The sequence below is a fragment of the Panthera tigris genome, chromosome A1 (genome assembly GCF_018350195.1).
Source record: "Panthera tigris isolate Pti1 chromosome A1, P.tigris_Pti1_mat1.1, whole genome shotgun sequence".
Taxonomy (NCBI): Eukaryota; Metazoa; Chordata; class Mammalia; order Carnivora; family Felidae; genus Panthera; species Panthera tigris.
Genome location: NC_056660.1, coordinates 196,380,241 through 196,407,127, shown reverse-complemented (window position 1 = coordinate 196,407,127; position 26,887 = coordinate 196,380,241). Strand labels below are relative to the sequence as shown.

The window sequence follows — 26,887 nt, the reverse complement described above, 5'->3', positions numbered from 1 at the left end:
GGAGGCAGGGCTGCAGTTCCAGCGTCCAAGGTGGACAAAAACATCCAGAGGCTGAGAAGGGCAAGGAAAACCTTGGGCTTCCACCTGACCTCCCCTCCTGTCTCTTCGACCAGGAGTCCATCACGTGCCTCTGCCTGGGTCAATCAGCTGGCAAAGGAATGAGGTTATGAGAGCCAGTTTCACCAATAAGGACTCCCTCCCCAGGTCTAGGAAAGACAGAAAGACATGGCTGCTCAGGGGAGGATAAACAAAAATGGGTTTCCTGCAGGAGAGGGAGGTTCTGTTAGCAGATGAAGAGACGAATGGCCGTTGAGACCGCAGCAGTGGTGCCTGCTACGGACTCCTCTTCCTCTCTTGGAGCACTTTGCTCACTATTTTCCCTGCTGGAGTGTGAGTCACACGAGGACAGGGGACCGTGTCCACCTCATCCGTCCTTGTGCCCTCAGCGAGATGCCGGGATCACGTCACATACACAAGGTCTGGCATGAAATGGTCCTGGAATGTGTTTAACTTAAATCGATGGCAGATTATGATTTAGAGGGAAAACTGTGATTAATTAAGACATAAAGTAGTCGGCTGCATGTGACGAAACCACAACTCAAGCTCACTCATAATTGTTTTAGAAAAAGACTGTGCTATATTGGTGCGTATAATTGGGAAGCTCAGATGTGCCGCTGGCTTCGGGCCCATCTGGATCCACAGACTCAGGTGATAGATTCAGGGGATCTGTTCAACCTCTCCTTCCATCCCTATCTACTAGGCTGTCCCAACGTGGGGGGCGAGATGGCATCGGGAGCCCCGGACCGCCTTCCCCTAGCTTAGCAACCCAGATGGCTTCTGGGAGAGCTCCTGTAGAAATCCCCGGAGATGACGTGGTCACGTGCCTGCCAGTCACGTGGGAGAGAATTGGGGTTCTCTGGACTGGCCGGCCCGGGCTCCTTCCCGACCCCGCGTTGGAAGAGGGTCAGCCCACCCAAACCCCACAGAGCGGGTTCCCCACGGGAAAACGGGGTTGTGTTGCCAGAAGAAGCCGAACAGATGCTGAGCAAGCAAAACAACAGATGTCCGCTACATTGCGGCCGGGAAAAGCTGTTTGCAGGGCAGTCTGCACGGGCCAAACCGTAATTGAGAACTACTTGCTGATACGCACAGAAAGTAAACATTGCCCCCGCATCCCCCTGGATAAACAGATTCAACTTTAAACTCTGAACAATGCTTTGTTTCCTGAAGGTAAAAAAAAAGAAAAGCAACTTTTGCCCATTGATTTGGGGAAGGGGAGGGGGGTGGGGAGAGGATCTTTGTTTTTATAAAACCTTTTCTCTCCGAAGGAAATGTATTCATCTTTCCCCCTAATTATCTTTTAGTCGTTTTATTCTCTTTCTTGGTTACTTACCGTGTCTTGACTTCTTCATCCCAGATAACCATGTGTCAACAACCTACTTTAAAGTACAAAATGCCCTGTCCTCAGTTGTTGTCTTTCTTTCCCCTCCCCTTTTCAATCAGAAATAATTGGTAAGATTGTCAGCACCCCATTTTTAGACCTCTCTGATTCTTTTAAGCAATTCTAGGCTGTAGCATTTAGGGACATATTTTCATTATTTGTTATTTGGCAAGTATGAATTGAGTGCCTACTAGTCCCCAGGGACTGGGTTTGGCATTAAAGACGCAGTAATAAAAGGGGTGCCTGGGTGGCTCAGTCAGTTAAGCCACCCACTCTTGGTCTCAGCTGGGTCATGATCCCATGAGTTCGAGCCTGGTGTCAGGCTCCATGCTGCCACTCAGAGCCTGCTTAGGATTCCCTCTCTCTCTCTCTCTCTCTCTCTCTGCCCCTCCCCCACTCACTCTCTCTCAAAATAAATAAACTTAATTTTAATAAATTTAGGGGCATCTGGGTGGCTCAGATGGTTGAGCCTCTGACTTCAGCTCAGGTCATGATCTCACAGTTTATGAGTTCCAGCCCCACACCGGGTTTGCTGCTGTCAGCACAGAGTCCGCTTCGGATCTTCTGTTCCCCTCTCTCTCTCTCTCTGTCCCTCGCCTGCTCCTGCTTGTGCTCTCTCTCTCTCAAAAATAAATAAAACGTTAAAAACATATCTTTAAAAAGATGCAATAAAAAAAAGACTTCCCTACTCCATCGTGGAATTTCCTATAGAGTAGGAGATGTATTTACTTTATCTGTACATCTCCACAATATTTAGCTTTGCTATTATTATTGCTGTTATCGTTATCATTACAGCAAGCTTTGGCTTAGCACTTGCAATATACCAGATGATATGGCACAAAGCACTTCCAGGAAGAAAGGAGCCATTTACGCCACCTCTGCTCCATTCAAAAATTCTGAAAGGCAAATATACCATTCCCAGTTTACAGATCAGGAAACTGAGGCTCAGTGGCATAGCACTTTGCTCGATCTCATACAGCTTGCGAGAGGAAAAGGCTGGATTTGAACCCAGATCTGACAGGTTCCATAGCCCATTTTTGCTCCAGCTCACAGAAACTACTCCATAAATACCACCTAGAGCCATGAAAATTTGCTTCAGTTCTTCTGTGAAGGTTAAGAGTCTAATCCAACCACCTCACCTGTGGACTGCAGATGTGGCCTTTGAGTTGCGGGTCCCATAGTGAAGATACACCTGCAAGGGCCCACTCTTCACCCTGATTCCTCGTGTGACCCTGGCAGACATCTTTGAGGCTACCTCCATTTGTCCCCAACCCATATGTCTGCAATTTCAGATCTCTCTCTCTGAAGGGCCATGGGCCTTGGTCTCTTTTCTTGGCAAAACCGCGAGGCTTGTTGTAAAGACACCTAATAGAACTTTCTGCACTAATGACGATGTTCTATTTCTGCTGTCCAATACAATTGCCACTTGCCATATGTGGCCACACGAGTACTTAAAATACGGCTAGTGTGACTGGGAAACTGGATTTTTAATTTTACTTAACTGATTTTAATTTGGCCACATTTAAAGAATGATTAGCCTGTGGGACAGTGCAAACCTAGAATGATCTTCATCATTCTTTTCATCTCTGAACTTATACATATTACTGGGTGGCAAGCAACATTTTTTAATGAAATAGCATGAAGTATTCAAATGGAATGGAATAGAGAAAGAAAAGATCAGTACGTATCATGTGTACTAAAAATAAGTCTTGTTTGCAAAAATTTTGTTTCACGTATTTGTGTATTGGGTCATTTTGCAAAAGTAATTTCTTCTAGTGGTTCATGGTCAGAAAAATTGAAAACCCATGCCCGTCCCTGAGGAAGTAATGTAGCCAGGACCTTGAGATCGACATGCTTATATGGTGCTCCCTTATCCAGCCTGGGGCTCTGCAAGACCTCATTTTAGGAATATTCTACTCTTCCAGATCCTACAGGCATATGGTGCGCATGTGACTTCTCAGACGGTAATTGGAAGTGACTTTGTGGTCATCTATCTGCCTGGATGCAGGGATCCCAAACTGGTGGCCCACAGGCAGAATATATCCCACCACAGATACGCCTTTTTGGGACCTTAACAGGTTTTTGCAGGACAATAATCCCCTGGGGCCTAGCAGCTTCTTCTCCATTAGGTGAGCCAATCTTGTCAGTTTGATCCCCTTGGATTGATTTTGTACTGACATTACCTGCCTGGCCCCTGAAGGCATTTTGTGTTGCACTTGTGTTTAATATGCATAGCATATTGGCTCCGAAAGGAAACTGAGAGATCCAAGAATGCAAACCTTTTCCTTTATAGATGGGAAAACAGTAACCCAGGAATGGGGCGTGTCCTGCCTGAGGCCTCACAAAAAATAACTGGTTCCATCTCCCAGGGAAGAACCAGATATTAACAGAAATCTTGGTAAGACAGAGGAGGAAGGAAGAAAGGGGGAAGGTGGGGAGGGGGAAGAAAGGCAGAAGGAGAGAGGGACTGAGAGATAAAGAAAGAAAGAGGGAGGGAGGGAGCAGATGAGACACAGTAGAACCATGGTGAGCCATCCTCCCAGCCTGGGGAAAGAAAGGCCTGACAGCCCAGATTGGGGGGGTTTGGGGGGGGTGGGGGGGTGCTATTGTGTAGTAAACGCGCCTGCAGGTGAATGGATGATGGCCAAGGTCATCCAGGAGAGCCCTGTCGAACTTGGAGCAGTGAGGCAAGCACCCTGGACATCAAAGAGGGGGCTTTGGGGGACCTCTGCCCCTGAGCACCGAAGCTGCTTGGGATGGCTTTGGTGTCACTTGTACCTCACTTTGGCCTGTTCTTGGGCAAACGGTCCCTGATCAGAAGGGAGAACATCTCCCTGCTGGAGAACATCTGATGTGGCCAGGGTGGCAGAGACCCTGAGCGAGCTCCTCCCCTCACGGAGCCTCAGGGCTGCATGCTGCATCTGTAAAATGTGGAGGAGAAGGAGCCTAAGGAAGGTGTCCGTCCTGAGGGCTAGCTTGGAGAGAGAGGGGGTCACAAGTAGGTGGCGCGTCAGACCCTACATCACTTCAGTCACAGCAGCTGTGTGGGCCCTGGGCGGTGATCACAACACCAGTGCCTTCAAGTGCCTGGCAGTGTGGGAGAGAAGCTGGCCAGGGGTGAGGCAAAAGGAAGAGGTGGGAGCCATGGTGATGTGGAAGGATTTAAAAACAAACACCGCGCCGTGCAAATAAAGCGTGTCTGGGAGCCCCATCCAACGCAAGCATCCCCTGGTCTAGGGGATTTCCCTGAATAACTCCCAGGTCACCGCGTGTTTGCATTCCAAGCATGGTTTGCAATGAATCCGTACAACCTAGAGGCCATTTCATCATTTCAAGGAAGGGTTTGAAGCTTTAAAAAAAAAAAAAAAAAAAAAAAAGGAAAGCTCTAGATGAGATATTTTCTATATGCCTTCCCTTCTGATGCTGAAAACCCATAAGTCAAGGGGAGCCCGGGTGACAGCTGATGTTCCTTGCATTTCCCAACAGTCTGTCAGAGCCTGATGGCCTGCCAGTCTCAGGAAGCAAACATTGTATAAGTATTAAAACCTCTGGCTCGGAGGCCAAGGGACTGAGTCACTCATAGCACAAAGACAATTGGTAGCTTCCTGGAGTTCCTCTATTTCCGACATGGTTTCCAGGGCCTCGGAAGCAACCCAAATAGTGTTCTCAGATAAGCTTGTAGAGATGCTGGAAAGGGTGCCTCAAGGCCCCAGGGCAAGACAACCATTATGCTTGTTGGGATTGCCTGGCTGGCCAGGTCCCCTTCTTTCCCTTGGGATACACTAGGAGGCAAAATCAAGCCTCTTGTAGACCTCCAATGCCTGCCTGAATCCTAGCTCCAATGTCTGCATGTGGTGTGAATTCAGGCCAATTAATTAACCTCTCTGTGCCTCAGATTGCCCTTGGATAGAAGAGGGATCCTAGGGTACCTGTCTCGTGGGGCTTGAGAATTCAGTGAGATAGCAGGTCTGAAGAACTTAGCACAGGGCCTGGCACCTAGTAATTGCCCAGTTCATGTTAGCGTTTAGCTCTTTTCACAGCCCTTCGGTGTCCCTGATTGGGGGCGTGGTAAAGATATGAGGGACAGAGTCCGCAATGACAAGAGACGTGGTGTTGATTGACAGGAGCCACCTCCAAGCGGGACAAATGCCAAACACCCTAGGGATTTCCCCCTCCTGCAGCAAGTCTCAACTATTTCTCAGCCATTCATACCCAGCTCTATAGATCGTATTTTTAGAACCCCGTGCCCAAGTGCAGCAAGATGATAGTCTTGAAATATTAACTGGTGCTTCCTTCACCCAGCCCTCCTGCTCCTTCCCTCCATTCAGTGAAGGAGGCCTCAGGGCCAGGATGGGCAGCAGGAGGCAGAGACAAAAGAGGTCACTTCCTGGCTTTTGAATTTCAAAAGTTTGTGCCCTTAGAACAGGAAGGATCCACTACAAAGCTAAACATTCTAGAGAAAGTGTAAATTAGAGAGAGCAAAAAGCACTCCTTTACCCCCAGCTAACAAAATGATTCCCTGGCCCAGAGGTGGGGAGGAGAATCTGCGGGAAAGAAATGAGAACACAGATCTATTTGACTCCTTAGAAAGAGGCCCCGTGCTGCCCCTCTGGGCTGAGCCCCCCAACGCAACCCCAGTGAAGAGCAGGATGGGGGTACATGCTGGCCATCTGCTTATGTTGAGTTTCTGCTTATGCTGAAATAGGAACCAAGCTGACTTAAAAGAAAGAATTGAGGGCTTTTATTGTTGTTGTTTTTTAATCTTGAAGTGTTTTATTGAATTTAGTCAGAAGTATATGGGTTTTCTTTCTTTCTTTCTTTTTCTTTCTTTCTTTCTTTCCTCCTTTCTTTCTTTCTTTCCTCCCTCCTTTCTTTTCTTTCTTTTCTTTCTTTCTTTCTTTCTTTCTTTCTTTCTTTCTTTCTTTCCTCCTTTTCTTTCTTTCTTTCTTTCTTTCTTCCCTCCTTTCTTTCTTTCTTTCCTCCCTCCTTTCTTTCTTTCTTTCTTTCTTTCTTTCTTTCTTTCTTTCTTTCCTCCCTCCTTTCTTTCTTTCTTTCCTCCCTCCTTTCTTTCTTTTTTTCTTTCTTTCTTTCTTCCTTTCTTTCTTTCTTTCTTTCTTATCATAAGATTAACATAGAAATGAGCAGAAAGTTAATTCTATGATATTGTTTCGGGACCAGCTTTCCGAATTTAGCAACTCAATAAAAATCCACAATTCTCATTTTATCAAGTGACTTGACCAACAAGTGAAGAATCCATCACTCCAGTCATGGACTTGAGGTCCAGGCTCCTCGCCTGGGACCTCGCTGAGGTAAAGAGCCATTTGAGTCTAGACAGACTCTTGCTGCTGGAGCTGGAGTGTGGCAGCTGGCTGTCAGGCAAGAGCAGCCTGTCTGGCCAAGAGCGTGCCGTTCTGACACATGTCCTGACAACATACTTCTGAAGAAGGTGGCGCGGCCATGTTGCCAGCTCCCCGCCATGACCACGGAACACGCTGACGAGCCTGGCAGAGAGAGGCTGAGGAAGAGTTTCTGTTGCAGCAAGGCTTTTATAATGTCGTCTTGGGGTGACAGACCGTGTTACCGACCTGCTGACATGGGAAAGTGGGGCCAGGCCGGGCCATCTGTGCAGGGACTGGGGGTTTCCCAGAGCGCCCCTGCCTCTGCTCTGTGACAGCTGCCAGCACCTGCAGAGCCTGCCTCTCTGAGGGACCCAACACCCACACCTGTCGGGCTGCCCCTCTCGTGCCGGGGAAGTGGCTCAAGGCTGCCATCCGCTCGTTTTGGGGGGGGGAGGGGGGAGGGGGCAACCATCATGACGTCTTCATCCTTGGCCACAGATGCTGCGTTACCGTGCCCAGTTTCCTGGGCTGTACCCTCCAAACGTTATTCTTAAATCTGTGTGAAATTTATGTGCACATTGGAAATCGGCTAGACAAGGGATGGATGATTACTGTCTGGGGAGTAATTAGATGCCCTTTGTAGCCTCCCCCAAGCTCACTCCCTCCCCAGAGGGAGCCGTGTTGGCACTGGTGCATGGCAGGCAGTAAAGCATCGTGGTGAGAACTGCCTAGGTTCAGGTCCTGCTGCCATACTAACGGTGTGGCCTTGGGCGAGTGACCTCAGCTCTTCGGGCCTCAGTTTCCGCATCTGTAAAAGAGGGATATTAATAAGGTCCCCCTCCTGAACTCGAAAACTCAGTGAGATGGAGTATGCATATGGCTGAGCACAGTTTCTGACAGAGTAACCGCTCTCTCACTGCTATCTCTTATCCTTCCAGGCCTTTCCTTGGGCATTCAGCCATGCTGTTTTGTCCAGCTTCTTTCCAAACTGTCCCCTTATGCTTCTGCATCTTAGACCACTGACCCCACCCCCCCCCAACCCCCGTCGGCCCACCTGGGCTAATGCTAAGCCTCAGCACGACTCCAGATTTATGGAAATTTATTCTTCTGTGTCTGTGAACTCCCTCCCCCACCTTTCGGTGACCCTGGGGCCACTCTCCGGGTTGCCTCTCTTATCCTGTTATTCTAGAACACACACCCTCAGACACTGACGCAAGCAAGCCTAAGTTCTCTCCCCTCCCTCCGGGCCTCAGCCTTCTCATTTGTTAAATGAAACCAAGGGACTCATTTTATTCGCTCTTTAATTTATCCACCAAATACTTTTGAGCACTCACGTACGTGGCACACAATAGTACACTGGCCAACAAGACACCCGTGGTCCCTGCCCTCATGCAGCTCACAGTCTAGTGTATGAGGTCACCTCCCAGTCCTCTTCCGCTCTGACCGGCCCCAGGGAGTCACGCGATGAACACAGGTGTAATGACGCCATGAGGGGGCACACGTGTGGCCCTTCTGCGCTACGGGAAAGCAGCCCTCGCGGTCTCCCTACAGAGTTTCCAGAAAACAAATCACTCACCGATTCTCAGTATGCACACACAACCGATGTGCCAACGCGTCCCCCAGGGAACAGCAGATGTGCCCAAAATACACCGCCCCAGGAAAGCGCAGATCATAGCCTCTGTTCCCACCACAGGAAACACCCAATTCACACATTCCTCTTCAGGGTACATCAAAAGCGTGTCAACCACCCACCTCTACAGCCCACGGAAACCCGTACACAGACAGCTCGGAGATGGGGGGAGAAAGGAGGAGCCTCTAAGGTGGGGAACAGGCGGCAGCCAGGGCGCCACCCTTCCCTTCCCAGGAGGGAGGGAAAAAACCAGAAGACCTTTGGCCAAGTTGGACTAGTCCAAAAATGGATTTGACAATGTCTGAACCCAACTCGGTAGCAAGTGACAGGAGCCATTCAGAAAAAGTTCCTATACTGAGTTGGAGATGGGAGCGTGTGGCTTCAGAGATCTTTTAAATTTTTTTAAGTTTATTTATTTTTGACAGAGAGAGAAAGAGAGCGTAAGCTGGGAAGGGGCAGAGAGAGAAGGAGACACAGAATCTGAAGCAGGCTCCAGACTCCGAGCTGTCAGCACAGAGCCTGACCCGGGGCTTGAACTCGCGAACCCTGAGATCATCACCTGGGCCGAAGTCAGACGCTCAACCCACTGAGCCACCCAGGTGCCCCCAGAGATCTTTTAATATTAATTATTGCTTGTATTTACCACGCCCGAGTTACATGCAAGCTGCGTACTCAGCACTTCTATATAATTTAAGTGATATAATACTCACCGATGACCTGAATTATTCCCACTCTAGAGATGAGCAAACTGAGACAGGTGTCACGCCCTTAACTTGTTCAAGGTCACACAGCCGGCAGGCAGCAGGGCTAGAATAGAAACTCAGCCTTCCTGACTCCAGCGTCCACACCCTTAACCTCTGTGCCTCAATGCAAGGATCCTACGTCTCTGTGGCCTTACCCCAGGAAACGGGATCAGGGCTGCAGGCCCTGATTCAACCCCCACATCAAATTCAAGGATCCTGTTGTAAAATGCCAGATACTTTTCTATACAGACCCCACCCTAAGCTTTCAGGCAACTGCTTTCTACCCATGAAATGCCTGGATCCACAGTCGGAGCTCCTCCTCGGTATTTAGGAAATACCTGTGAACACACCCCGGGTACTCTGGGCCCTAATGAGGCCGTGGGGAGCAGACGTGTGACAGCTCCTGCCATCGGTTATTTTCCTGGGCCCGGGGCGGTTGCAAGCTCATTTCTGAACAGGTTGATTCCCTGCTCGATGTTGCACCATTCACCCAGAAGCTCCACTGTTTTTATTACACTTCCAGCCAGTGATTCACAGTTGTACTGTCTCCAAGCCAGTTCCCTCGCTCTTTTCATTATGCCCCAGGATAGCATAGGTGCTCCTGCCTTTTAAAGACAATTTTAAAGACGACTCAATTAGAATGTAGGCAAGTTGTTATCTACAAGGTCAGGCAACCCTCAGGGGAGGAATGCAAATTGTGCAGGTACCGCATCAGTAAGGAGAACAAAACTTAGGTCGGGGTGTTTGGGAGAGGGCAATCACGCCATCATCTGCTTTTGAAAGAGACTCATCTAATGACAGACAACGCGGTCTAGTTTAAAAGTCGAGACCAGTTCAGGGAGAGAAGGGGGGTGGAGGGGGGGAGGGAGAAGGAAGCACGGAAAAGGACACACAGAGCCAGAGCCAGATTTTAATTGGAGGGAATCTTGCAGATCATTTTGTCCAAGCCCCTCATTGATTACAGAGGGAGGATTTGTCCAAGATGGTAGAACCAGGTAAGAACAGGGAGGGAATTGGAACCCAGGCCACCCACACACTATCTATGAGAGAGAAGCACCTAAGATTTAAAAAAAAAAAAAAAAAGGATGGCCAGAGGGAGGGAGGGAAAGCCTGATTGGATGCTCAGCTTGTTTCCTGCTCAGTTCAACTCACTGTCTCCTTTAAACTTGCCAGGAGGCCGGCCACCCCTCCCCTCCCGAGGTGCTGTTGTGCTCCAACACTTTTAAATTATCTTTGTCACATTTGGGGAGAGCTTCACGTGCACACTTCATCGCAAAATTAAGTTGTATTTCCCCATCGCGCTTAAAGATTTGCTATGCATGTGAAAGACGACTTCATTTTTCAGAACCTTCAATTTTCGTCTCGAAAGCATTGACCAGCTGGTTTTCTGTCTTAAAAAATTACTCTGACAGCCTTTTGCCAGTTGACTTTTTTTGCCCTTGTTCTTGGAAAAATTAAGATTGTTCAGTCTCGCGGTGCCTAAAACATTGTGACTTAAAAAAAAAAATAGTATTTATTTCATTGCTCAGAAGATTTTGTTTCCAGATCAAATTCAGGATGGGTGAATGTGTGTGTGTCATTGGCTCCTATTGCAAACTGCTTTTAAGTACAACTTTAAAACTCTTCAAGGGTGAAAAGGAATAATCTAAGTCTGAGGCGGTATTCCTGAACTAATTGGTACGTGTTATTTTTATATAAATGTTATTCTTATATAAATAAGATTCAGCTAGATTTAATTTCTTTCCAACCCCCCTCCCCCACCCCATCCTCATTGCCTGGTGTCCGTTTGTGGGTCTATAAAGCTGTAATGTCCAATAATGGTGCCGCTAGCCACATGTGGCTATTTAAATGTAAATTTGTATTAATTAAAAAGAAATAAAATTAAAAATTCAATACCTCTGTCATGGTAGCCACATTTCAAGTGCCCAACAGCCACATATGGCTAGTAGTTATTACATTGGACGATGTAAATGCAGAACAGTTCCATACTCAGAAATCTACTGGACAACACTGCTTACGGACTAGGAAGGGAGAATGCCTCTCCTAGGTGCCTATATTGGCCAAATAACATTAAACAGAAGCCAGAGATTCCCTGCACGCATTTGAGAAACAAATCACATGATCCATATGTCTAAACTGGTAACTTCATGGATTATTCCACCAGTGAGCAGAGTTAATGTCCTTTGAGGCTCATGGTCGCTGTAAAATGTTGCTCCCAGGGATAGGCAGTTCAAAAATTCAGGTAAAAGTCAATTTGGAATTCAAGGGACATTTGCCCATAAGACAAATGTTATAAGTCACATGACTGATTTTGTAGTACTTTCTGAGATGAAAATTAGTGGAAATGATACCCAGCAGAAAATCAACAATAAAATTTTAATGTGTTTTTTTTTTTTTTGGAGGTGTGTAGATTGGTGGGAAGAAATGACCCCTCCATACACACCTACGTGCACAGAATCAGGTTAGATTACGTTGTGGATGTAATCACCCGAGGATGCTTTCCGGGCGGGAGCAGATATGGCATATGTCAGCATAGCCTCCTTGACCCCTAGAGTTCCTGTTGGCACTATGTAGATAAGGAAAGATCTTCACACATCTCGAAGATCAAATCTTGCTACACCGCTGCCCTTTTATAATCACAGTTTATTTACATCAGCAATCTGGAAGAACTCACACCCGCGATGCCTGCATTTCTATTTATGGGATTATTTACAAACATCAGACATTTGTAGGTTTCCAGCCTGTCAGCATCACCAAAGCGGCACCCTCATCCTGAGGGAAGCAGCAGGGTTAGGGCGGGGGGAGCCCATCAGTAACTCTGCCCCCCCCCCCCCCCGCCAGAAGACCCATTTTCTCAATCCGTCCCTCACTCTGATTTTACGCCTTTTTATCTGAGTGGTTCAAAGACTGAGTTTTGACTGAGGACCATGATCACAAATAAATTTCCCTAGAAAATCAAATCGGGGAAAATCTAATTGATCTTGGAAGTTGGTTCTTGAGCAGGAAGGCAGGTTAAATTAGAAGGGGTAGGTGAAAATCAGTGCAGAGCATCTGGAGGGAATTTGGGATACTTTTGAGACCTCTCATCCCTATTGGTAATGATTATCCTGTTGGTACTTACTTGATTTTCAGACTCATAGATTTGTTTCCCTCGACAATGGTGGATCACTTCAGTGCTCAAGTAAATAGAATCTACGTGGTTTTTTTCCCCCACAGATTGGTGGGAGAGGGGAGAGTGGGATATTTTCCAGGGATGGTGAACAAGAATCAGAGAAAGAAGAAAAGGAAACAGGATGAATGCATATGGACATTCTGGGGGTGGGAAAGGATTGCTCTGAGCTGTGGGGAGGATGTGATGATCATGGTACCGGTGAACATTTGCGGAGCATTTCATGTGCTTTTTGAAATGCTTTACATGTATTGACCGGTTTAATGAGTTAATTAATGATTTAGTTAACTAATTAACTCACTTAACTTTTGTCTTAAGTTTAAGACGGGAAACAAGTTGGATAAGGAGCATGAACTCGAGAAAAAGATTGGGAAAAGGATATTCTCCTGCCTCAGATGGCAAACTTGTCCGAGGCAACACTTTCAGGGCTCAGCAACCAGCTTTTTGCCCTAAGGTGCACCGGGAGTTCAGGGTACCTGTAAGTGAACGATAATTGAAAGTCCCACTTTCCTGTTTCTTATCTTCAAAAGGAGGAAGCAGATGAGATCAGTTACAAAGATCATCTTTGAGAATCTGGAGAAAGCTGTGGGATAATGTACCTAACACCAAATTTTATATTTAATTAGAAATACTAGACCCCAGGTGCCTCCGTCAGGATATGCTGCAGTAACAAGGCAATGACAACAAAATTCCTCCTTGCTCACAATAGATGTTCATCCTGGGTTAGCCTTGGAGCTCTGCTCCATGACTCCCCAGTCAGGAACCCAAGCTGATGCATCCTGCACACCATCTGGGGTTTCACTGGTTGCTGGGCTATGGAAAAGGCACCAACTGGCTCATAGGGCTTCCAATTGAAAGTGACACACACACTTCCCATTCATATTTCATTGCCAAGCAAGACAGCACGGGCCACCCTTCATATGCCTAGAATAAAAGATTCAAATTTCAGCCAACAGCCATTAACAACTACGGCCCTAGGTCAGGAAGCCCTGAATCAAGTGATCTCTAAGTCCCTTTTCAGTGCAAGGTTTGCGTGACTTATAATACGCTTGTTCAAATTGTAGGCAATAAATCGATATGTCTCAATGATAGACATCAATTCCCCTCCAATCAGGTGGTCATCTTCATAGCCAGGACAAGAGTGAGCCTCCTCCTAATAAGATATGAGCAAAAGATTTTAGACTGTTGCTTCAAGTTTGAGAATTGAGGAATTCTCTCCCAGTCCCCCTAGGGGCTTTCTGCAAGAGAGATTTGACTCTTCATTGGCAAAGCTATGTCAACAGCGTATACATAATGAGTGGACCAGAGAGCTGTCAATATCCCTTCCAACCCTGAATGAAGCAGGTGCTTAGAATAAACAAACAAACAAAATTATTCTAATCAGATGACCAGATTTTAGAATGGTTAAGCAAAGTATATCTCAGGGACGGGAGATCTAGAAAAGTGGCCATGAGAACGTCTGAGCAAGAGAACAATAGACCCAGAGGCTAGCAGAGCTCTGCAGTATTGTTAAATGCCCAGCCTCCAGTGACTTCAGCCCCTTTGTCCTCTCTGCCAGATCCTTTTTCTTCATTAGATACTTCTGATGTTTTCTCAATGTTACGGAAACTGCCACTCAAAGGCAGCCTTAAGAGGCGTCCCCTCATCAACCTCCTTCCAAACTACAGTGCCTCCCCTTTATGCCTCTTTGTTACACAAAGTCTGTGCTACCACTGACTACCCTCATTTTACAGATGTCAAAACAAGAGGCCCAGTGAGAGGGTGTCACTTGCTTAGCTCAAAGGCCGATTGGAGGCAGGGTCGGTCACCCATTTCTTTGAGACCCGTGTCAATCGCAGGACCCAAATTCTCTTTGAGAAGTTCGGGGCCTGGTTTTGGTCCAGAAATCACCAAAGAAATGGTATTTCTTGAAGTACTCGACTTCCTCTTTTACTTTTTTTTTTTTTCCCACGAATTTGGCCACTATTATTGCGAGGAAAGGTTATGCTCACTCTTAAGTCTCTGCCTGCTTAAGGAGATCTATGGACTCACGTCTCAATGCCACTCACCTTCTCATGATGCCCGAGCTTGGCAGGTGCAGCCCTGATGATGTATTGAAGGTACTCAGCTAATTACTTCCCTTTCTGCTTTTTCTCCCAGTTAGGATTAGGACAGTGTCTTCTAGCAGAGTTTCTAAAGAGCAAGGGCCTTCTGGATGGTGATCTCTTTGTTTCTTTCTACAGTTCCTTATCAGCAGAATCCTTACAATCCCCGAGGCAGCTCCAATGTCATCCAGTGCTACCGATGTGGAGACACCTGCAAAGGGGAAGTGGTTCGTGTCCACAATAACCACTTCCACATCAGATGCTTCACCTGTCAAGGTAGGAGACCCAGACTCCCAACCCCCTTGTCAGATTGCAGGCCCTGGTGTCACCCCCCCCCGCCCCCCCGCCCCAGGACATGCCACAGGGGTGGGCAGAGCAAACACAGGCTGCTGAGATACCTATACGGGCCCAAAGAAACTTTCCTTGCGCCTGTTATGAGAACTCTCCCATAGGCAGCGTGGAGTGAAAAGGGGACAGAAGAGTCGGGACGTTGGGGAGAGAGGGAAGCTGGTGACCTCAGAGTGGTAGCGCTGACCCGGAAGGAAAAAGGCAATCCCGCAAGCTTAACTTACAGTTCTGGAAAGAAATCCTGTCTTGTGCCTATAAATCAATCTGAGAGTGAATGAAAGAGTAAGCAGTCCTGGCTGAAAGTCAGCATGGCGCTGAGTCGAGCACCTGTTCTGTAACAATGTGGCAATCCTCAAAGGTTAAGTTTAACAGAGGAGAAGGTCCATTATGACTTCACTAAGGTCTGTAGTTTGGGGGCAGACGGATGTTGGGTTACCTCTGAACCCTTAGGAGCCATCAGTTCCTAAAGAAGCAGGATAACCAGCAGCAGGAAGGAAGAGAAACTCTGCTGACAGAGCCCAGAGACGCATCTGGCCCAAGCAGGGCAACACTCCCTTCCCCATCGTCCCTGACAGATTCCTCCCCAGCCTCTACTTCTTGAACGCCTCATCCAGGCTTCCTGTTCCACAGCGCAGCCGATCTGAGGTTGGACGGCCCTGTGGGTTATAAAATGTTCGGCCCCAAAGAGTTAACGTGGCACCTGTTGGTTCTAGATCCGCCCTTATGAAGTCCGCTGAGCGTTTCGTGTTTGCCTTTCAACCGTGACTGCTATTCATACGCTTGTGGCAGCTAGGGCTCCCCGTGCCTGATTATAGATCCTTAAATTGATCCTATGGACCCTTAAATTCCAACTTGTATCATCATCGTGGAGTCTTCCTCCTTGATCCATTCCGGTTTGTCAGTATCATTCTGAAAACACAGCGCCCAGAACAGACCACGGCTCTCAAGGTCCGCCAGCTACAGCAAGGGCAACATTTCTGTGAATATGACTGATGTTGAACTGACCTCCTGAGGAGCCACTTCACACCATTGACATAGACTGAATTTGAGGCCAAACGAAACCTCGGATCTTTTCGTTTTAGTAACTGCTTCCAACCTCAGTCTCATGTGTCTGAGACTGACTTCCCCTGCCGTCGAGAAAAACTCTGGATCTCTTCCTCAGGATCTAACTACACGCCGCACTGAGCAAATAAACTCAGCGAATAAACATACTCACATGCCCTAATTTTTTGTACGGAAGCATACATGGAGTATATTTTAATTGACATGGTTTAAATTCTATAGTGTGAATTGGCAAGTCCCTTTAGTGCAAGCTGACCTGCAAAAGTGTCTTGGTGAGCGACCATTGTTACATCCCCTAGAAACCGAGGCAGGACAGAGGGTGCAGACAATAAAATTGTTCTCGGGAGGTTTGAGCTAGCACGGTGCAGTTGTATTCTTAAGCAAGTATATTAGTTACCTTTTGCTTACACCAAAATTTACCAGTGTAAAATAATTTTTTATTTAGCTCGTGATTCGCTGGGTTGGCGGGGCCGTTCTTCCAGTCTGCGCTGGCCCTCCGTATCTCCACTCGCCTCATGATATCGGTGGGTCAGCTGGCAGTGGTTGCCAGGCTGTTGAGCTGGGTGCCTGCATATGGCTTCTTGTCCTCCAGCAGCCTGGCCTGGACTCCTCTGCATGGTGGTCTCAGAGTTCCAAGGACAGGAGAGCAAGCTTCAATAAGCGAGACCCGTCTGAGCCTCGGCATGCTTCCTGCTTGCTAATGTCCCATTGGCCAAAACGAGTCAAATGGCCAACCCAGCTTCAAGATTGTAGGGAGATAAGCTTTGCCTTTTGTGGGAGGATTTGCAGATGTCAAGAGCATGAAGGCAGAGAAAGGAAGAATTTGGCCATTTTGACAATCCACCACAGGGCAGTTATGGAATCTCCTTTCATGGAGATTTTAAAGAAAAAAATAAATTTACTTTTCTGACTGTTTTCAATGTCAGCTGGCTTAGAAGTGAAACAAATGAGAGGATTTTTGCTTCCAGCAGTAACCAGTTATAGAGACTAGTTACCCTAAATAGCCGCATTTGAAAAAGTTAAAATCTCTATGAATTTTTCTTACAACTCTTTTACCGTGCCCTACTGTGCTGACATGAAAGGAAAGAACCTGCAGAGGTGAAAAACAAAAATAAAAGCAGAAGTCCTGATGTGACTTCCAAAGCCATATTTAATCCCCTAAACCTTGGAGACCTTGAGCTCTTGCCTTGATGGCTATATGGATCATGGACAGGTAGAGGTTAGAGCCTGGTCTGAGTAGAAATCTAATAGGAGACCTCTGAGTAAAGCTGAGATTTTCCCCTATGAAAATCTTACTCTCATTGTATGGATGGATGAGAAATAAAGTGGAGAAGGAGACAGCAACAAAACTTGTCTGTACCAACTTTGGCACTGGGTAGAGAATAAAGCTTTTATCAAAATGTCTGTCCATAATCCACCTTTAACATGGATTCATGTTCTATATTCATGCTATATATTTGGCATAAATTTTTAAAAAGTGTAACATCATTTAAATTCTTTTTTAATTTTTTTAATGTTTGTTTTTGAGAGAGAGAGAGAGAGAGAGAGAGAGAAGCATGGGAAGGGCAGAGAGAAAGAGAGAGAGAGAGAGAGAGAGAGAGAGAGAGAGAGAGAGAGGAAGACACAGAATCTGAAACTGGCTCCAGGCTCCGAGCTGTCAGCACAGAGCCTGATGCGGGGCTTGAACTCGGGAACAGCAAGATCATGACCTGAGCTGAAGTCAAAGGCTTAACCGACTGAGCCACCCAGGCGCCCCCAGAATTTAAAAGAAAGTGATCCTACATTTGGTAAATGGCAGAAGCAAATGATAGTCCTCTTTGGAGGAACTCAGCTTTACTCCAGACCTCAAAAAACTCCCTCAGATAACATTATTAGCAAAATGAGTAACTCATTCCAATCATAATGGCATAACTACCAGCAAAAGCAATGTAAAGAAGAATCAGGACCTTAAAGACTTCATAAATTAGTATTTTCTGACATTATGTAATGACTAGATTCAATACATTTAAGTAGGGGAGAAGGGCCATAAAAAATGAGCAGGACACAACACATTGTAACCAGTGCCTCAACAGATTTAAAAAAAGACATAAAACTTCAAAATAAAAATATGTAATATTGAAATTAGAAAGTCAGTGTATGGATTATATGGCAGATTAGGTGTTGCTGGAGAGAATTTAATAAGCTGTAAGATTTAGCCAAGAAAAAGGTATATCCATATAGCCCAGAAATATAAGAAGGTAGTAAAAATAAAAGAGAAGTTCATACACGGAGAAAATAGTGAAGAGGTTTGACATACATCCAATCAGAGCTCTAGAGATATGTAACAGAACACATGAGTGGGAAGACAGTATTTGGAGACATGACAGCTCTGAAGTTTCCAGAACTGTTCAAAGATACAAATCCTTGGATCCAGAAACTTAAGAAATCCCGCTAGAAAAATAGAAAATACTTACATCATCAGAATGAACTGCAGATTACCAAAGGCAGAAGATGATCTTAAAAACATCCAAGAGAAGAAATAGATCATCTGCACATGAATGGTAAGTAGACTGACAGCCCGCATGTTAGTAGCAACAAGAAAACCAGAGAACAGTGAAATGATACCTGTCTGTACTGAAAGAAATAACTATAAATGTAGAATTAGGTATTCAGCCAAAGTATCTTTCAAGAACAAAGGCAAACCCATAACCAACGTCATACTTAATGGTGAAAGACCGCTTGCCTGCCTGTAAAATCAAAAGTAGGAAGAGGATGTTTGCTCTCACTACTCCCATTCAGCATTGTACTGTAGGTTCATGTTGGGTCAGTTATACAAGAAAGTGAAATAAAAGACATCCAGGTTGAAAAAGAAAAGGTAAGATTATTTCTCTATGCACGTGGCATGATCTTAACATAGGCACTAAAAAACTATTAGAAATAAATAAGTTCAGCAAGGTTGCAGGGTAAAAGATCAGTATACCAAAATCAATTCTTTGTCTATACACTTGCAATGGACAATCTGAAAATGAAATTGAGAAAGCAATGCCAGTGACAATCGTATCAAAAATAAAATATGCAGGAATAACTTTAACAAAAGTACAAAATTTATACTCTGACAGTTACAAAATATTTAAAAAGATCTAAATAAATGAAATCTCGTGTTCATGGATCTGAGGTCTTAATATTGTTAAGATGGCAGTGTTCTTCAGATTGATCTATAGATTTGATGCTATCTTAGCTTACTTAGTATTTATTCCCAACAAAATACCATAGATTGAGTGGCTTAACCAACACAAGTTTGTTGTCTCACTGTTCCAGAGGCTGGAAGTCCAATATCAAGGTGCCAACATGTTGGGTTGTGGTCAGAGCTCCCTTCTTGGACTGCAGACAGCCATCTTCTTACCATGTCCTCACATGTCGGAAAAAGAGAAGGAAAGCTTGCTGGTGTCTCTTCTAATAACAACGCTAATCTCATAATGAGGGTCCCACCCTCATGATCTCACCTAAACCTAATTATCTCCTCAATACCCCCTACCCACTGGGAGTTAGGGCTTCAAAAGATAAATTTGGGGGAGGACACTATTCAATTCATAACAAATGCAGTCCCCATAGAAATCCCAGCTGGCTTCTTTAAAGAAATTGACAAGCTGATTGTAAAATTAATATGGAACCGTAGGGGATGTAGAATAGCCAAAGCAAGCCTAAAAAAGAAGAACCAAGCTGGACGACTCAAACTTCCCACTTGTAAAACTTACTACAAAGCAACAAAAAACAAGACAATGTGGTATTAGCACATGGATAGACATAGATCAATAGAACTGAGAGAGCAGAAATAAGCCATTAGATTTAAGGTCAACTGATTTTCAACAAGGCTATCAGGACAATTCTATAGGGAAAGAACAGTCTGCAACAAATGATGGTAGGAAAACTAGATACACATATGCAAAAAAAAAAAAAATGAAGATAGACCCCCCCCCTCCTCACACCATACACAAAAATTAGCCCAAAATAAGTCAAAAACCTACAGGTAAGAGCTAAGACTATAAAACCCTTAGGAGAAAATATAAGAGTAAGTCTTTGCAACCCTGAGTTAGGCAAAGACTTCTTGGCTGTGATGATGAGTTCGATGTCATCAAAACGGATGAGTTAGAGGTCATCAAAATTAAACACTTTTGTGCTTCAAAATATACCATCAACCATGTAAAAAGTCAGCCCACTAAATGGGAGAGGAAATTTGTGAATCTTACATCTAGGTAAAGGACTTGTATCTAAACTATATAAGGGATTCTTACAACTTACTAAGAAAAAGACAAATAATCTAAGTTCAAGATGGGCGAAGGATCTGAATACAGGTTTCTCCAAAGAAGTTCTATAAACGTCCAATAAACTCATGGGAAAATGCTCAATGTCATTAGTCATCTGAGAAATGCACATCAAAGCACAAGGAGACAGACATCACACCCACTAGGATGGCCATATTCAAAAAGACAGATAATACAAGCGTTGGCAAGAATGCGGAGAAATCAGAACCCTCATCCATTGCTGGTGGGAATGCAAAATGTGTAGCTGCTGTGGAAAAGTCTTGCGGTTTCTCTAGGGGTTTAATGTAGAGTTACCATATGCCTTAACAAGGTCAAATTCAGAAGATATATGCTAAAGAGAAATATATGCCCACACAAAGACTTGTGCATGAAAGTTCATAGCAGTGTTATTCACAAAGTCAAAAATTGGAAACAATTCAAATATCCAGCAACCAATGAATGGGTAAATAAAATGTAGTGCACTATCATTCAGCAATACGAAGGAATGAAATACTGATACATACTCCTACGTGGATGAACCTTGAAAACACAGATGGCCCAGAAACATGTAATAAGATTCTTGGGGCACCTGGGTGACTCAGTCAGTCAAGCGTCTGACCCTTGATTTCAGCTCAGGTCATAACCTCACGGTTCATGAGTTCGAGCCCTGCATCGGACTCTGCGCTGACAGAGAGGAGCCTGCTCCGGATTTTCTCTCTCCCCTCCCTCTCCGCCCCTCCCCCTGTCACTCATTCTCTCTCTCTCAAAATAAATACATAAAATTTTTTAAAAAAAGCATAAGATTCCCAGTTTGGTTAATAATCAGGGAGAGGAAATTTAAAGTCACAATAAGATGTCATTTTGTAGCTACCATGTTGACTACCCATTATCAGCTTTCAGTGACGATATCCATCAGTGGAAACTGCTGGTGGGAATGTAAATGGGAAAAACTCTTTGGAAAACGGTAAGGCATCACCTTGCAAACACAGGAATTTTCAACGCAACATTTCAAAACAAAACAAAACTGCAAGGAGCTCAAATGTCCTTCAAAGTAGATCAGTTATGATGTGGACAGTGGCATACAGCGCAGCAGTGAGAATGAAAACTGCAGTTATATGCATGGATGTGGATGAATCTCAAAAACATAATCCTCCGAGTATGACGCAAGCACAGAAGAATAAATGCCGTATGGTTCCATCGATATAAAGTTCCAAAAAGGCAGAACTAAACAACGCGTTATTTGTGGGTACATCAGAGGTGGTAAAGTGGAAAGAAAAGCAAGGGGAGGACAAACGCACAAATTAGGGACCACATGGGAAGGGGATGCTTCTAGGAGGTGCAAACGGTCTTCCAACGCACTGGTAGTGTTCTATTTCATAACGTGGTAGCGGCTACCTGGGAGTGTATTTTATTCTTCTTTACACCGTACGTTGGGGCGCCTGGGCGGCTCAGTCGGTTGAGCGTCCGACTTCGGCTCAGGTCATGATCTCGCGGTCTGTGAGTTCGAGCCCCGCGTCGGGCTCTGTGCTGACAGCTCGGAGCCTGGAGCCTGCTTCGGATTCTGTGTCTCCTTCTGTCTCTGCCCCTCCCCCACTCCTGCTCTGTCTGTCTCTCTCTCTGTCAAAAATAAATAAACACTAGCAAAATAATAATAATTAAAAAAATAAACTGTACGTGGATATTGACTGTCTTCTGTATATATAATATATTTCACAATTTAAATATTTAAATGTTAAATAGATCGCCCTCGGTGGCCCTGCTAATAACACTTTGGTTTTGAAATTCCATAAAACTCAGTCTCATTTGAAAAGTTGAAAATCAGTGGAATCATATGACAGAATCCTGGGCTCTCGGATCTGGGGTGTGTTCTCAGTTACCACATAGCCCCTTCATTTCACAAATGAAGCAACGGAGCCCAGAGAGGTGGGGTAACTTTTTCAAAGCCACACAGCCCCTGAGTGGTAGAACAGAAATACGGACGAAGGTCCAGTGACCCACAGAGCAGTACAAACGTGCTGTGACTGTATGCCAGGCCTCTTTCTAGGCATTATATTTATAGTGGATGTTCGTTCCGGATTTTCTCAAAGCAGTGCCAAGTTTTCATATCCTGTCCCACTGTCAAACCAAATGATCTGCTTTTTTTTTTTTTTAAATAGTAGACTTTTTGATTTTTTTGATTCACAGAATAACGACTGCCCCAGGTGTGTTCGTTCCACATCGGTTCCATACTGCAGACCCTCTGCAAGGCCTTTCCTGTTATTTGAATGTTGGGCTCTGTTCAACCTCAGATGCATCTGTCGGTGCTGTCCAACTTGTCTTCCGTCCCCGCGTTCCCCACTGGATTTCCAGGAACCCCCCTGAGATCCTTATCAACCTTTACGTCCTTTCTACCAAAAACTTCCTCCTTCAGCTCCTTGGGGGAAATAGAGGAACTGATTGTTCCAAGTTTTCTGATGGCCTCCTGGTTTTGTCCACTGGGAGAGGTGGCTGTGAGGGTGGAGCTGGCTGGGGAAACAAAGGAGAGAAAAGAAGGAAAAAACAGGAACTGATTCCCATGAGGTCCTAGGCCATGAACTAACTAATTCCACAGCCATGAAGTCAATTGATCCGCCACCTGCACACCCCAGAACGGCCTGTACTCTGGCCTCGCCTGCTCTCGAGGCATTGTTTTGATGTGATGAATTTTCACCAAGCCCCGGTGGCAGGTGAACCCTCCCCCCACCAACCCCCACCACTCCCTCCAGCCTCTCTGCAGGCGTGGTCTCCAGAGGCCCTACCTCGCACTGAATTTAAAATGTTTTGGCACCTGGTAAGCCCTTAAGGAAGTTCTCCTTCTAGACTCACAGCCTGTCAGTGTCAGAAGAAAAGCTCGGGTTCCTTTTTAATCCGGCTTCTTCATTTTGCATCCATGTGAACAGAGACCAAGTTCATGGTCACCCACAGAGTTAGTGGCGGTGACAAAACCAGAGCCCAGATGGTCCAGCTCCCAGACCACTACATCTCCCACCGTGCTGCACTGTCGCCCTAATGCTGGGACATCTGGGGCTGTCCTCCTCCTCACTCGTCCTGGCCCTGGAAGCCTGCGAGGTGAACGAACACTTGCGAAATAGTTCTGCCACGCGCCCGGAAGTCCCTCCTATCTTTAACCTGGCTGCTCTTGCAATGCAACTTTCCCTGTTAACGAGGAGGTCGTGTTTGCTGGGGTAGTATCACCCAGTCCAGGCCAGGTCCTCACGATTACAGGCTCAGAATCCCGTCTCCTTGGTTTCCACACCGCTGACCGTGCTTGAGAAAGCTCATTCGTGGTAACCAAGTCCACAGGAAACCAACGTATAAAATCAGAGTGCCTGTTTATTAATGGAAACAAGAGCTGCGATTCCCCGTCGTACTAGTTCTCATTCCCCTGACCAGCTGCGTCTCTCCCAAAGGCCAACTGCATAGAAAGCCAAACTCTCAGACGATCACTCTGAACACTCAGAGCAAGGGGGGTGGTCGTAGGGTGCGAATGGACTCCCGAATGGCCTTCCTTTGATTGCTGGCCAGCCCCTTCCTGGCTGGCCACCCTTGCTTTATAGCTGGATCAATACACTTGGCAGTTCTGGTAGCCCCGAGAGCCATTCGATCTCCTGGAAGAGGCTTTGCCTCTTTCTGCTCTTCTCATTAGGTGTTGATTTCATAACTCAACCCTCAGAGGGAAATCTCGTTTCCCACGTTTCTAAGTCCCTCGGGGGAAGGGAGTCCCACATGGGTTGAGTCGTTCGAGCACCTATAATTATATCCACCTGCTCTATCTATTATCGGTCCTACACATCTTCATATTGTCTGCAAGGAAATCCCACAAGACCTAATGAAATCATATTGCCTGTCTATTCAAAAGCTATCAGTGCAATTGGCCACTTTTGCAAATAGGTGATGGGACATCATTATAACCTTCTCTCGTCTTTTGTATATGGTGGAGAGTTTCAAAATAATTTTTTTAATGTTTTTAAAAAACTATCCGTGGCTTCTTAATATCCCACAAATCCTAAACTTCTTAAGCTAGACTCAGGCCCTCCTCCAACCGTCAATATTTTCCTTTATTACTATTCTCCGTTCCCTAAAAACACTACCCCAACCCCCGCCCCACCACCACACGAATATCACTTGCAAATTCTACTTATGTGCTGTGGCTCATCCTGCCTTCAGAGTTCAGCCCAGCTGCCACCTCCTCCAAGAAGCCTACCGTGATCCCTCCCCAATGACATTGCTCCCTTTTCCTCCCCACTAACAGCACTTGCTGCCTGCACCAGCCCATGGCCTATCGCCCGTGACGTGTGTTCCATAAGGTCGTCTTTTGGCATACATTAGTAGCTCATTAGTACAGTTCGGGGATCGTGTTTTATCCTTCCTGCCCGGGGAACAGACCAACTCGTTATGTGTGTGGTGAGAGCAGGTTATAAACTTCAAATCATCCGTCCCATTGCCATTCTAAGGTGTCTTCACCTAGCACAGACTCCAGCCCGTAGAAAGTGCCCAGAGGAACTTTAACTGAATGATTCTTCTCAAATTCATAATACCACCGGTATGGCATTGCGTGAGCCACGGCAGCCCTAAACTTTCATCCATGTATTGAGAGGGCTGTCCATCAGTGGTCTCAGTCAGGGCGCATCAGAAGCAGCCGGGGAGTATGCTAAAACTCAAACTCCTGGACCTTAGCCCCAGCGAGCCCGATTCAGGCCCAGGCGTCTGCACCTAAAGGAGCCGGCCGGGCTCCCGATTCTGACGCAAGTGCTCTTCGGGATATACTTTCAGAAACGCTAGCCCCGTGAGGTCCAATCTGCCACCATTTTCTGGCCACATGACCACGTCAGACACCAGTCTTGTCCCCAGTGAGAACCTCACGCTTGCAGACCTTCCTGGACTCAGCCTGCCCTTGTCTCTCTGTTTGTTGCCCCCAGTGTGTGGCTGCGGCCTGGCCCAGTCGGGCTTCTTCTTCAAGAACCAAGAGTACATCTGCACTCAGGACTACCAGCAACTCTACGGCACCCGCTGCGACAGCTGCCGGGACTTCATCACCGGGGAGGTCATCTCTGCCCTGGGCCGCACCTACCACCCCAAGTGCTTCGTGTGCAGCTTGTGCAGGTGAGCAGGTGGCCGGCAGAGGGCGGGACCCTCTGCCCGAGCGCCCTGGCAGTTCTGGGGCTCCCAGGGCTGTATGCCGGACACTCAGATTTTTAAGATCTCACGGGTGAAACGATCTGACAGGCCAGTGGTTTGCAAACCCTTTTTTTTTTTTAGTTTTTTTTAATGCTTATTTATTTTTGAGACAGAGAGAGACAGAGCATGAACAGGGGAGGGGCAGAGAGAGAGGGAGACACAGAATCTGAAGCAGGCTCCAGGCTCCGAGCTGTCAGCCCAGAGCCTGATGCGGGGCTCGAACTCACGGACCGTGAGATCATGACCTGAGCCGAGGTCGGACGCTCAACCGACTGAGCCACCCAGGTGCCCCTAGTTTGCAAACCTTTTAGCAGCTGAATCCAATCTGTCGAATATGATCTAATACAAAACACTAGTTTGTCCGGCGGTCAAGACAAGAGTAAGGATCCAGGCCTCCACACTCAGCCTCCCACTTCCCATCAGAAGTCCTCAAAGGAGCCGCTGAGCACCCTGGCCTCTCACAACCCATTTTGGAAACCAGGCACCTGGGCCAGCTCCCACACCTTCAGCCACATGTGGTTCAGAGATACCCGTCTGTAGCCTTCCTCTGTGACCCTGGAAAGTGACCTGACCTCTGTGAACCTCACCTTCTTCATCAGTAAAATGGGCATCAAAACCACCCCAACCTCAGTGGGTTTTCCTGAAGATATAAATGAGTTGGTGCTTGCAGAGACCACAGCTCAGGACATAATTGGGTCTCCTTTTGCTATCCTTGTCATCATCGTATAATAAGCACCTAGCCTCTCAGGCTACCTGGTAGATGATGGAAACCTCCCCCCCCCACCCCATGCCCTGAATCCCCAGTCACTTGTTAACTTAGCAGATGTACATTAAGGGTCCATTGTATGCCAAGCACCACATTAAGGAGATGAGAAACCTAAAGGAAACCTCAGCCCTGCCCACAAATACATTAAAATTTAATGGACTGCCCTGATTAAGTCACAAGTAGAAACAGGGTTTGGAAGAAATATATGCATTTTTTAATCAGGAAGGGAATTTATAGATTAATTATTCTCCCCATGAAATAACTACCTGTTGGTTACCGGCTAGAGTTCCCAGCTGAGACTAATGACACAGCGTATAAGCAAATAAAATCACCCAGCGGAATTCATTCATTCAGTCGTCCGTCTCTTAAAACCTGGGCCCTGGGGCCCAGACTCCCAGCCCCATTGGAGGTTAGCACAGTAGGGTCCATACGGTATAAAGTGAAGTTTCTGTCGGGCCCCATACGGATATAGTGCCTCGTCCTTTGCCACAAGTCAGCGCCTGGGCCAAGATGAGAACACAGCTCCCCCACGTCACCCCGGCGCTCCTTCCCTTGTCCCACGTTGCTCACGCAAGGGCGGTGGAGCGACTGGAAGCCTGTGTCCGGGGCTGTGCCCAGAGCCTGTGTCCCAGACTCTGTGCACAAGCGCAGCTGAACAATGGGCTTAATGCTGCCAGGGACTCTGTACATAGTTGATATTTGGTTAGGGAGGCAGGACGTGTACAAGTTGGAGACCTTTGAACCCTGGAACCCAAACGGCACAAACGCGGAGGAGAGGAAGAGTGCATCTGGGCGCTTCTCAACCTCCCGGGTCGTGAAAGGAAGAGAT

The 26,887-nt window shown here is 46.4% G+C and overlaps 1 protein-coding gene and 1 long non-coding RNA gene across 6 annotated transcripts in view; one reads left to right on the top strand and one right to left on the bottom strand.

The window, feature by feature from the left end:
* ABLIM3 (actin binding LIM protein family member 3) overlaps positions 1-26,887 on the top strand; it is a 110,530-nt gene that overhangs the window by 23,765 nt on the left and 59,878 nt on the right. For all 4 annotated transcript variants that reach the window (XM_042994640.1, XM_042994629.1, XM_042994637.1 and 1 more), the window contains exons 3-4: positions 14,545-14,682; positions 25,034-25,217. In XM_042994640.1, coding sequence (XP_042850574.1) covers positions 14,545-14,682; positions 25,034-25,217 — 322 coding nt within the window. The remainder of the gene's footprint in view (positions 1-14,544; positions 14,683-25,033; positions 25,218-26,887) is intronic.
* LOC122240945 lies at positions 6,510-15,118 on the bottom strand. 2 transcript variants are annotated; one of them, XR_006220762.1, is made up of 4 exons: positions 14,979-15,118; positions 14,371-14,617; positions 8,201-8,325; positions 6,510-7,588 (listed from the first exon to the last, which is right to left on the bottom strand). It is a non-coding gene; the product is annotated as an uncharacterized LOC122240945 (long non-coding RNA). The 2 variants fall into 2 exon arrangements; XR_006220763.1 differs by lacking the exon at positions 8,201-8,325 and having other exon boundaries at positions 14,979-15,114.